This window comes from Chelonia mydas, chromosome 8, assembly GCF_015237465.2.
Source record: "Chelonia mydas isolate rCheMyd1 chromosome 8, rCheMyd1.pri.v2, whole genome shotgun sequence".
NCBI classification, from domain to species: domain Eukaryota; kingdom Metazoa; phylum Chordata; order Testudines; family Cheloniidae; genus Chelonia; species Chelonia mydas.
The window spans coordinates 28,591,900-28,605,482 of record NC_057854.1 but is presented as its reverse complement, the minus strand read 5'-3'; the positions used below and the strand labels follow the sequence as shown (position 1 = coordinate 28,605,482).

At 37.8% G+C, this 13,583-nt stretch overlaps 1 protein-coding gene across 3 annotated transcripts in view; it reads right to left on the bottom strand.

Moving 5' to 3' along the window:
• Positions 1-13,583, bottom strand: part of TENM2 (teneurin transmembrane protein 2) — an 832,723-nt gene that overhangs the window by 11,143 nt on the left and 807,997 nt on the right. For all 3 annotated transcript variants that reach the window (XM_043521038.1, XM_037906816.2, XM_043521040.1), the window contains 3 exons: positions 9,503-9,678; positions 7,573-7,808; positions 138-434 (listed from right to left, as the gene is read on the bottom strand). In XM_043521038.1, the coding sequence (XP_043376973.1) occupies positions 138-434; positions 7,573-7,808; positions 9,503-9,678 (709 nt within the window). The remainder of the gene's footprint in view (positions 1-137; positions 435-7,572; positions 7,809-9,502; positions 9,679-13,583) is intronic.

The following is a 13,583-nucleotide window of genomic DNA, read 5'->3' as shown; positions in this document are numbered from 1 at the left end:
TTATACAGTCTTTGTGAATCCAGTGATTTCTAGATGCCTAAAAGTTAGGCGCTGTGATGCTCAGCATCACAAAGCCTAACACCTTTTGTGCATTCAGCCTTCGTAACTATTGCTGTAGTTTAAATTAAGCCACTTACCTTTTCCAGGTACGTGTAACTCCACACTTTCCCATCAGCAAACATGCGGGATATGATTCGGCCTTGCTTATCTATATCTGTTCTTTCACTCATAGCACCGCGTTGAAGTCCAGCCAGTCGTCCATTGAAGAAATAAGAAACGTTGACAGCAGCAAGCCCACTGCTGGGTAGCCAAAGAAAAGGACGTCCTAGCTGATCATAAATTATTCTCAGTGTAAACTTCCGATGATCATCATATATTTTCTCTGTGCGGATGTTTCTGTCATAATCAATGGATAATAAGTTCCTTCCATGGACCTATACAAATGGAAGAAGGCTATGTTCAGTGAATCGATAAATCCTAGCCCAGGCTAACTGCTACAGTGAAAATACTAATAAACTGAAAGGACAATTACATTTCCCAGAATTTGCTTAAAAAAATGCAGGTGTGTTTTGCTGAGACATTTTACAATACATCCTGGGCTAGCAGTAATCTCTGAGCAACAGCCCCTGGGCTTGTTATAAGCTGTTAACATTTAGTAGATACCGACAGAGTATGCTCAGAAGTAATTTTTCAACTGTATTTCTCAACATTTTTTTTCATACCATGACCCCACAGTACACCAGGAAAGAGTTTTGAGGACTCCCCCTTCAATCTAGCCATATAAACAGGAGGGCTGCCATGACCACTGTTGGAGTCACAACCCCCAGGTTCAGAATCCATGCCTTCAACACTTTCTCCTTTTACTTCCCCCACTTTCAACAGAGAGGGTTTTCCTCAGAGGTGCCGGCACATAATGTGTTTTGTTCAGTCCTTTTTGAGGCTTTGGGCTTTGATCCCACAAGGTGCTTGCTGAGCAAGCTGAACTCCCAGCATCTTGCAAGCTCAGGTCCCTAGTAAGCAATAAAAATCCCATAAATTTCTTTAAGCTGAGTAAATATATTTCACTTTCTCACTTTCTTTAGTAAGACTTTCAAAAAACAAACACAACACAGCATGAAAAGTTTCAGTCCCACAGGAAACATTTTTGGAAAGTTGTGAGCAAACGAGAACAAGGGGTTGTAAGAATTGTATATGTAACTTCAACTATAGCGTTCACTACTGCAAATGCTATAAGAAAGATAAAGCAGTATATTCACTGGAGGCCAACCACAGAAAATCCAGGCCAGCACTGTAATCTAATAAAGCTTCTTAAGTAATTTAATTGTGAACGCCCCATTAATAAAGTAGAAGTCTTTAAATTAGATATCTTTTGACAGCAAGGACTACTTAAGAAGTATTCATCTGTTCCTGGGAATTTGTTCTTCATCTTATATTTTACAGTAGCTTTGATTAAGCAACATTTTCTCTTATCCAAATTTAAACTGCACATCAAACAATATGTAAATTAATCCTGAGCCTTCCTAGAGGACATAAAAGTTATTCTGAATTATTTTCACTGGCAGAGTAAGCCCAATTCCCATCCCAACCCACTCTGTAGGAATTCAGTTCTATAAAAAGCAATTTTAAAATTAATACAATTTTGTGTTCATAAGAATTTTTTTTAAATTATCGTACATTTTTCTCAGTCTGATATTTTCCAGTTAATAAAATTCAGCTCTTTTAACACAGCTTTCATTTCTTTAGTAACTCTTTGAAATTGCTCTTCATGTGGGATTTCCCACAGAAGGTTTTGATATTGACAAACAGACTAGCCCTGATGTGAAGACAACAGTAGAAGTTAAGAAAAAAAATTAGGAAAGGAAATGCTCCATCTTATTCCTTATTCAAAGTTTTAGTAGATAGGAAGTCTTGGAAGCAGAACTCAGCCATAGAGGGCAAACTTTCAGAAGTGGCCACCATTTTTGTGAGTGCAAAATCTGTGTACATGTCAAATGTCCATGTAGACTCTGCACTTTAAGAGCTACTGGGGAAAATAGAGGTACCTGCTTGTTATATTAAAGACATCTGTCTGTAAAATTAAACGAAAATTCTAGCATAGCTCCAAAATTTCAATTCTTTCCAAAGTAGCTAAATTATGAAAAAAACTTTCCTGGCGAATTCCTCAAATAAATTGGGCTAATAAATTCCAATTAGTCATATGCGTCTGTGAGGATTAGAGAGAATTTTAGATGATTTTTGTATATAATTATCCTAATTACAGGGTTTTTAAAAGTTTCCAAGATGTTCTTAAAGGTCTTTTCTCCTTCTAGACCTAAAATTACTAGATCATAAATTCTCTATTGCTATATGTTGCACTGTGGGTTTCCATCAGTAAGTGATGTTGCTATGCTCAAACATACAAGAACAACAAAATCCCATCATCAACACTGAAATTTATGATCCTATAAAGCCAGTGGTGGGAGTTGCTGTTTGAACCTCAGGAAGTCCTCACCAAGCACCAAAACCCCATAACCAGCTCTTGTTCCTCTGTCGTCTTTATGTGTAGGAGAAATGGTGATCGCCTGCCTTCTTGGATGTTTTTTGCGTGGAGGGAGTGAGGCGAAATCAATTGTTTGAAAATTCAGCTCTTTTAAGAGTTTTGCATCTTTATAAACAGCTTGACATTTTTGCCTCATCACAGCAGCTGTATCCTGCACCCTGCCTTTGCCAGTAAACCTGACTTTCAGGGCTCTCTTTTTGCTCAGAAGGAAGCCGAATCTACTTTACAAAGGTTACTAGGTTTTTGTCACAGTGAGTTGAAGTACCAGCTTTCTGAACAATTATACACCAGAATAGCTACACAAAAACATTATTCTGAGAATAAAGAAGCACCTGTTTGATAATTCAGTAACTTCGCTTTCATTTGTAAAATAAGTAACACCACAGAGTATAATTGCAATGTCATATTAATTATATAGAAACCCAAACAAAATGACTAACTCCCACTCCTTCGGGGAACGCTAACAACACTATATGACTATCATGACTGAAGATTATCTAGCAAGCTATTTTTCTTTTGTTCTGCTACCTACACACACATCTGCTTCTTCTTTTTGCTGTTGCTGTGTAAGTCACAATAGGGAAGAGCCCTTCTAGACGTTGGTTAATGGCTCTTCCAGCAAAATTCACTTGAGTATATTACAGTGTATACAAAAACAAAACAAAAACAAACAAACCAGAAAGTGTAATCTCTCTCTCTGGGTTCTGTATTAAATTGCCTGAACAACATTCAATACACTACTGAATGTACCAGTAAACAACAATACCTGACATAAATTGGTTAATATAAAAAACAGTATACACTTTCCTATATAGGCTTAATTATGGCTCTTTAATCCTGACCCCTACGAAGGCAGAGGTTTCCCTACGAGCAGTGGAGCTTCATGCTGGCATAGGCAAGAGCAGGGATAATGCCTCCACAGCCACCGTGCTCACTGGGGCCCTTGTTAAACCTTTAGAGAAGGCATAGCATGCTCTTGCCCCAGTTACAAGCTGGTGCTCGGGGGAGAGCTACATCCTAGCCCTACCATGACATTGTTCCTGCCATTAGCTATGGCCCCTTCTCTTTTCCACTCAGGGAGTGCAAATAGGAGCGTTAGGTTGACGTTAAGTGCTCAAAAATTCATAAATCATGTGAACACTGGGATAAACTACAGAGCCAAAGCTCGTATCTCTAATGGGGCAATGTTATGCTCAACAACACTCCATGACCCTGGTTGGGATAAACTACAGAATTACTAATACAGTATTTTGCTACCATAATGCTGATGTGGTGAACTGTAAGTGGATAGTTGCATGTTGAGCAGCAGGAGTCTTCTGCCCAGAAGAATGTGGATGTGTCAGGTTGCGATGAGAATGCTGGTAGCACACAACACACCAATGAAGTATGGATGTATGGTTTTGTACGGCACCCATCACATAGAATCTGAGCACCAACAATCAGGGAATGGCTGCATCTGACCTCTCAATTGAGAGTCCTCAAGAAAGAGGCTCTTAAATTTGAGGTTGAAATGTACCTGTGTCCCGTAAACAAAGCTGATGTTATCTCACTTCAATCATGACTAATATTTACATGTGAAATTTCAGAGGGAGATTTAATATTGAAAATAGTATTTGCCTTAAGAAATTAATCACATACAAGGACAGACTCCTGGACAAATGCCTTTCACATGCACCTGGTTCTGTGTCTCTGTCTCAAATTTAGGCCTCAGCTGAGAGATGTGTGAGTGTAAATACCCATGGAAGCTATAACTCATTATCTCTTGTGCCCTCCCTTCATCTATCCCACACTGCTGCATCTCCTTGTCTACCTTGCATCCCACCTGCTCCCTCACAATTTTCCAATACAGTTGCTTTTATTTCATTCACTAAACGGTTTACAAAGGTGAATTAAAATAAATGAAATGCAAATAAATTCTACGCTTTCTCCCTCATTTTCAAATTGCATTTTCAGTCCCCTCAACCTGCTATAATCTCATAGTAATTTCCATTTAAAAGAGCTAAATGGATATGTGATTATTGTTACAGGAACTAACACCAGACAATTAAATGTTGAGGTGTTGCTAGATAAAGCTGTGTTTTGGTTTGCATAAACATGATGGAAGAAAATCTAACTCTGGCAAGAATTCAGCTCTAAGATTTGTGCATTTAACTTCAGCTAATTACCACAAATACCTCTATTAAATTTTTAATATTTAGAGTAAGGATTATAGCCATTTTATTTTAGGGCCTCATTTATTTTTGTTTTGAAGACCTAGTCAAAATGCAGAGCTGATTTATCTTAGAAAAGGAGTGATTACTACTTATAATCAACTTCTACACTACAGCATATCAAAAATCAATTACACAGTCCTGAAATCCAGTCATTAAGGATTTAGCTGCTAATCTCATTCCAGTTTTTGTCTTTTAAAAAAATACAGGAGCATGCAACTCTGAAGATACAGACAGCATAAAGAAAACAGGGAGAACTACTGATAACTCAGTGCTGAGAATTTGCTAACCACTAAACACCAGGAGAATGTTAGAATGTGACATCTCCTGTCTTATTTCTCTCTGCAAATAACTAAGCAGTTGATTCACTGTATAATATCTAATGATAAGAACACTTTATGCAATTCCTTAAGGAACTAGGTGAAACAATCTTGGAACTGCTAACAATTATCTTCAAGAACTCAGGGAGGATGGGTGAGGTCCCAGAGGACCGGACAATGGCAAACACAGTACTTATCTTTAAAATGGGGAACAAAGAGGACCTGGAGAATTATATACCAGTCAGCCTAACTTTGATACTTCGAAAGATACTGGAACAAATTATTACACAATCAATTTGTAAGCGCAGAGAAGATAATAGCATTATAAGGAATAGCCAGCACAGGTTTGTCAAGAATAAATCATGCCAAATGAAGATAATTTCTTTCTTTGACAGGGTTACTAGCCTAGTGGATAGGGAAGTAGTATGTGATATCTCTCGATTTTAGGAAGGCTTTTCACACTATCTCATATGACATCTCCATAAGCAAACGAGGGAAATAATGCTTTGAAGAAATTACTGTAAGGTGGGTGCACAGCTGTTTGAAAAACCATACTCAAAGAGTATGGTATCAGTGGTTCACTGTCAAACTGGGAGGGTGTGTCTAGAGCAGAGATCGGTTTGTTTACCTGTTGCGTCTGTAGGTTTGGCCGATCGCAGCTCCCACTGGCCGCGGTTCGCTGCTCCAGGCCAATGGGGACTGCGGGAAGCGGCGTGGGCCACTGGCCATTGGTCTGGAGCAGTGAACCGGGGCCAGTGGGAGCTGCGATTGGCCGAACCTGCAGACACAGCAGGTAAACAAACTAGCCTGGCTCGCCAGGGGCCTTACCCTGATGGGCTGCGTGCCAAAGGTTGCCAATCCCTGGTCTAGAGGGTCCCTCCACGTCAATATTGGGTCTGGCAGAGTTCCATATTTTCATTAATGATTTGGATAACAGAGGAGAGTATGCTTATAAAAATTGAGATGACATCAAATTGGGAAGGGTTGCAAGCACTTTGGAGGACAGGATTAGAATTCAAAACAACCTTGACAAATTGAAGAATTGGTCTGAAATCAACAAGATGAAATTCAATAAAGAAAAGTGCAAAATACTTCATTCAGGATGGAAAAAAACAAATGCACATCTACAAATGGGGAATAACTGTTTAGGTGGTAGTAATGCTGATACGGATTTAGGGGTTATAGTGGCTCACAAATTGAAAACGAGTGAAAAATGTGATGCAGCTGAAAAAAAAAGCTAATATACTTCTGAAGTGTATTAATACGAGTGTTGTATTTAACACATGGGAGGTAACTGTCCTGCTCTACTCGGCACTGGTGAAGCCTCAGCTGAAGTACTGTGTCCAGTTCTGGATGCCACATTTTAGGAAAGATGTAGAGAAACTGGAAAGAGTCCAGAGGAGAGCAACAAAAATAATAAAAGATTTAGAAAACCCCACCTATGGGGAGATATTAAAAAAACGGGCATGTTTAGTCTTGAGAAAAGACGACTGAGGGGGGACACAATAACAATCTTCAAATATGTTAAGAGGTATTATAAAGAGGACTGTGATCAATTGTTCTCCAGATCCACTGAAGGTAGGACAAGAAGTAATCAGCTTAATCTACAACAATGCAGATTTAGGTTAGATATTAGGAAAAACTTTCTAACTATAAGGGTTCTTAAACTCTGGAACAGGCTTGCAAGGGAGGTTGTGGAATCTCTGTCTTTTGGAGGCTTTTAAGAACAGATTAGACAAACCTGTCAGGGATGGTCTAGGTTTACTTAGTCTTGCCTCAGCGCAGGGGACTGAACTAGATGACATCTCAAGGTCTCTTCCAGCTCTGTATTTCTAGGATTCTATATACAGCTTGATCCAATACCCAATGAAGCCAACAGAAGTCTCTGATTGACTTAAATGGGCTTTGGATGAGACCCACCACATTTTTCTTCCCAGTATCCCAATGTGCCTTTCAATCTCTACATACTGGGGCCACTTCATCCACAGGGAAATTTTAGCCACCTTGGGGAAGAAGGGGGGAGGGAAAATCGTGGCTGTTTAACACAGCCTTGCAGTTTACAAAAGGAAATAAAGACAAATACTTATCTCAGAGAAATTGCAGGGGGAATTTAGGTTAGTAGAATGTAATTACATGAACTAGAATTTTGTTTGGAAGAACTCTTGTGAAGAGTTCCACAGTACATTGATAGACAACAAGTGGTCAGGATTTTGATATTACAGCTCATTAGAAAGATGGCAATTCCACTATAGTGACTCTACAGGGTATTTTTTACCAGCCTCCTTTTGAATCTTCTAGTTGATGGAGCTTCTGATAACTGGTAACAGCAGACTACTCCATAGGTTTATTTGGCCTCTCAAATACATAAAACGTTACCAATGCTAGTTCACTTCATTGTCTTATTCATTTTTATGAAGTAGAATTGAATAAAATATCATTTTGAGTAGAAAACGGTCTAGATACAGGACAAAAGGTTGTTGTTGTAACAGTGAGTTCCACTTACCCTGAGCTTTCTTCCGAACACCGTCACTTTGCCTTTTATCTGTTCTTTTCTTAGGCGCCACTCAATTGAATTTAAGCCATTTTCCATTGGCAGGGAAATATTACATCGTCCTATGGTAGGGGTCACAGTACCAGCCAGGACATGAGGTTCACTGTGGAAGCTAATACTCATTCCATTGGCATACATCACTCTCAAAGTGCCATTATTACAGAGCTGGTAGCTATTCCTCACTTGATCTAGTAAAATAATAAAAAACAAAGTTTAGCAACTTTAGTCATAAAGAGAAGATAACATCAACTTAATAGGTTTTCATGGTACTTCCACTGATGTCAAACGAAGCCTGCCTGAATTGTGCTATGGTAGATATTACCAATGTTATTGACTTATGTAAAGAACAATGGTATTAATGTTGCTAGCCTGCAGAGGTGCTAAAATTTATACTGTTGTTTTCCATTTACTCTTAATTGTAAATCAAAACATATAGTGATGTATTTCAGCGCCATAATTTATGTGGATGCATTTCTAAAAGGAACAAAACTCAGGGGAAAATTATATTTTTTAACTGAACTGTGGGATGAATAACAAGCCTATTAAATGCTGTGATGTAAAAAGAGACCATTGGAATCTTTTGTCAGAAGTGAACAACTAATCCCTTTTTCAGTCTTTTAAAAACTGCCCTCCCAGCAACTACACAGTGCGATGTTATAGATTAGTTTTAAATCCCAAAGGTGCGATACCCCAACAATACAAGCTGGCAGCCACAATCCTTTATGTGTGTATGTGTCATTCTTTATCCCACCATAAAGAAGCTAAGCTAGCCAATCAGATGTCTGGCCTTTTCGCTTACTGATAAAAGTTATAAAAATAAAACTGTACTTTTATAGCCATGTTATTCTCTGACTGGTTGACACAGCCAGCTCTATTCTGTAAGACAATCAGAATGGAGCTTTTCAATACTTCAGCTGTGCGCAGCTCACCAAAGCATCAATATCCATCTGACAAAAAGACAGCATCTACATAATTAATCATTTGGTATAACAGAAATAAAGTCATTGGAACAGGAGGTGTCAGAGGATAATAGTCTATAAATGTTGACATTTATACGTCAGAAGGAGACTATTGTCCTGTGACAATGCTCTTATTCCAGTGACATTATCTCTTAATTAAAAAAACATAATCCACTAAACTCCTTTCAATCTATCTTCCGTAACTGTGACTGTTTACATTGTGTCATATACAATGTTTGGTCCATGTCAGAAAGTTTCACACAAAGTAACATTTAACCATTTTGTTGCTGATTTCTTCTGCAGTATCTCAGCTGTGGCAGCATTCTCTGATGTGGTCATGCTGCATTGAAAACATGGTACACAATTTTTTTTGGCCATGGCATCAGAAAAGGGCCTGATCCTGCATTTTACTCAAATGAGCAGTTCCATTAACTTGAAAGAATTAACTTGGATAAATCAGGGCGACAGGGCTGATCTCATCAAGTTACACTATGATAAAAACTGCCTGCATCTTTTCTCAGCTAGGATTTTACAGTGAGATAGTTTATACAAGTTCATTACGTCACTGTAAAGAATCCACCTTTTTGTCCCTAAAGTCATAGCCAACGTTGCAATGGAGTGCAATGCACTCTGAATGTGGGTAAAGTAAACCTGACATGAAAGGCATTAGCAGAGCCAATTTACAACAGATAATGATCATACTGTATTTGATTCAACTAGGGTAGACAAAACTTCCCCTGCCTGACCTGAGGAACCGCCATTTTCACAGAGCATGTATGGGAGTTTCCTCCAAGAACCTTATGTTATTCTTTTTCCTGCTCAAAAGTGCACTTATGATATGAATCTTTTGAGAATGGCTCCCTTAAAGTACTAGGGAGATATTGGTGTTTGTGTCTAATGCGCTGAAAAGTACACTCTTGTACCTTGAACCACTGTATAGGAAGCCTCCACAGAGGAGAGATTGGTAATGACTGTTACATCATCATCCCGGTTGGAATTCTCTATATCGATGGTAATAGATTTTTCCATTTCCCTGTGAAGGCTGGTCACCACTCCAGTGGGACGTGTTACATTGGTCAAGCGTCCTTCGTGGTCATAGCTAATAGATAAATTAATGAGAGCAGAATAAGCATGTGTATAGTTATATGCTTCATTTAGTTGACATTATTAATGCAGCAGCTTCTTGCTAAAATATGGCATGAAACAGATCTTGATCTTTTAGAACATTTTGAGTTGCTCAATAAGCTGTGTTTGAAAACAATCTATGGTTGTGAATTAAGGTTTTTCTAGACAAATTCTGGTCTCTATTGTACCAATGTAAATCCAGACTAACTCCAATTGAGTTAGTCTGAATTTACAATGTTGACACTGAGAACAGTATTTGGCCCAGAATCAATACATATTTTAATATTTTCAAGCCACTACAACTGGATTAGCTATGGAAAAATCACACCTCTGTAATCTGTTAGAATTCTCTGTCAACAAGATATTGGATAAGAGAGAATTAGTTGATGTAATTTGTGAAAGGCTTTTCGAAAGTCCAGAAAAAGTCCTTCACAAGAGGCTATTAAGAAAAAGAAGTACTCATAGAATTCTGCCAAAATCAGCTAAGAAACAGAAAATAAAGAGCAAAAATAAATGGGCAATTTTCAGTTTGGTGAAAGGTTAACAGTAGGGTGGCCCCAAAGGTCTCTACCAGTCTGCACCAGTGTAGACTAATATGTTTACCAATTATCAAAAAAGGGAAAGAACAAGGAGGTGGTGAAATCTGTAGAACACAAAATTATTTAGATTAAGACTAGAAAAGTCTGTGAAGAACTTTAAAGTGATCTCAGAGCTAGGTGAATGCACAGCAAAATGGCAGGTGAGATTTACCATTAAACACAAGATAATTCAAATTGGCAAGAATAATCTGAACAACTCATACACGTTGCTGGGGTTTAAATTAATGAAAGAAAAGGAACTGGACATCACTGTGGACAGCTCATTGAACATCTCTGCTCAAAGTGGAATGGAATAGAAAATATGGAAAATATTCCAATGACATTTATATAAATCAGAGGTATGCCCTTGCATGGGACACAGTTCAGTTTGGATCACCCTATCTTGAAAAAGATGTAGCAGAAATGGAAGGGATGAAAATTACTAACTAGAAACATGAAACAAATATCATAAAAAGAGTGACTGAAGAGACTCTGGCTGTTTAATTTAAGGGGGGGATATGGTAGAGGTATACAAAATCATTGTATAAATTATATATATAAATTGTAGCATCAAATATATAGAGAAGTAAAATAGGACAATCTTACTTACTCCTGTCCCAATAGAAAAACAGAATTGTAACGAAACTCGAAGACAGTACATTTAGAACTGACAAAAGGAAATACTACTATTTATTTATTATTTTTTTTAACACAATGTATAATTATCCTGTGGAACTGCTTCCACTTATAAACAGCTGGTGGAGGCTACTGTCTGAAACAGAATTCTGGACTGCTCTGATTTGGTAAGGCAACTCCTATGTTCCTAAAATGAAGTCCCAGGGTGAAATCCTGGCTCCACTAAAGTTAATGGGCATTCTACCACTGATGTCAGTGAGTCCAGGATTTTGCCCCATGTTGTACCTACAATATTGCCCAGGAGGGAATGTAAGTAGCAGAGTTAATGAGGTGTGGGTGAGATCAAGAGCTACCCTGGAAATAGGAACATCAATGATTTTGAATAGGGCAGTTGATGAAAACTTCTTTAATGGGTGATGCTGGTGGCTCATAAACTGATTTCCTGGAGTTGTGCAGCAGACAGATATAATGCATTTATTAAAAAATGACTATGATGGAGCAGGACATTTCCTGGGAAATGATGAGTGCCTGGGAGAAGTTAGTACCTAAGACTCAGCTGGGAGCCATTAATCTTCAGGAAACGATCTGACCTGGAGTTGTTATTACCACTGCAACATGACAAGAGGGGAAAGGTGAATGGATCCTTTTTTATTTTTATTTTTTGGTTAATGGGTGAAGTAGTTTCAGTTGGCATATACTGGGTTTTCCTAAGATTTAATGCACTGTGATTATCCATGCATTCAGTCTCAATCATCTCTCAACATACATATTCAGGTTATAAATAATATTTTGAGAGAAGACTTTTATTGGTCCTTTCACCATTTTTGCCACATTGTTTGCAGGCCTCTCAAATTGTCCCAAGTATTGTTGATTACATTGTGCATCCCTTCTGCGTGTTTGCGTCAATATTCTATTCTGCATTCTATACAGAATTCCTATAATGTGTCTATTGCTTTAACATCTGAGCACCTAAATATTTAGATTAAGTGCACTGTGCACTCTTTAAGGCCTGAGTTCTGACCTTTAGAAGTTTAAAATATGCACCTGGTAGACAGGCTGTAGAAAGGATTTAGCTAGGTTGGTTTCAGATATGAAGCACAATAAAGGTGTAACAGCAGCATTTGCGCTAATTTGGAGATAGGCAAGGTGTATATCCACATACATTTAAACATATCCTTATTTCTGTGTCTTATAAAAACTAGTCTGATTCAAGGGAAAACTTCATTACTTTCTTGGGATACTCCAAAGGTCAAGTGGGATATCATCAGGGACCACTTCAAAGATCTATTCCTCATGCCCAAAAAACCAAGCTTAAATTATTTTAAGTGAGCCTGTTGTCAGCTGTTGTATTACTCATGAGCTTTGACTGTTCATAATGTGAATGAAGTGCATTTAAAAAAAAATCTGTAAAGCTTTTGGCATTTTAAGAAGATTTTTGTGTTGTCATTTCACAACTCCACTATCCTATTATGATAAAGGGGACTCATTATCTGTATTTGAATGTGAGGATGTAATGGTGTTGGAGGTAACACATACTGCCTTTACAGAGCACAGACTTGGTGATTCAATAGATTTTTTCCATCTTTAATTGCTATGATCCTATATTTACCAAAACAAATGCAGCAATGATAGAAAGAGAGATCTCTCTCTGGAAATACTTCACACATTCAATCTAAAATGTAAACAAATACAGTGCGCTATGTCGACAGGGATTCTCCTATATTTTATTTAACCATTACTTACCATCTCATTAACAAAACAGCTTTGTGCTGGGATGGATTCAGGATGTTAAAGAGTCACAGTAAATTGGCTACACAGAGTCAGCTCCAACTAGATGCCTCTGTTTATCCTTTGTCACATTTTTCCATATGGAGAATTTGCATTTTACACACCGGGTTAAGTTTCACCCTTTACACATTGTTTCCCACACACTTGGTATAACGCACATTCTTCTTGAAACTAAAAATGCCCCAGAGACACAGACAGCTTTGTGGATGGCATACTACAGATGTTTTGTAACCTAGATAGAGCTGATCATGTGGCTCTGTTCTTTAATTACATGGAAAAAACTTGGGCTGCAAGGGTATAGAATATGATCAGGGTGCTAATGCATATACAACTGGTGACATTCTAGATAAACAGAAAGCATAACCTTTCTCATCTACGGGCTGTATATTGTTGTACATAGTACTTAGCCCAGCTGCAATACTTACTTGCAAAGCAGAGGAGACAATTAGCTACTATCTATCCTTTCTCAAACATACTAATTTACTAATCTAGTGCTTAATCCTGTATTACTTAATACCAGGCATACTACTAAGAGGTGCTTAGCACCAGGAAAAGTCCGACTGAAAGCACCTAGCAATTTTATGAACACTTTAAAAATAACATATAATACTTTCAAGATGCATGTCAGCACATCACAGAACATGCAAGTCATATTTCCACTTTAGTAGTCTGAGAAAACGTTTCAGAAATCTTCACGTAGAATCACACCAAGATACTGTCTCAATCATGACTTTTAATTACCCTTAGGTAAACCAATATTGTAATTTTGAATTTTTTATACCGGTAATTTAAAAAAAAAAAAGATTTCTAATTATCAATTTTTTTAAAAAAATAAGTTTTTGTAATTTGTAATTATTCAAAATTATTGTAATATTGC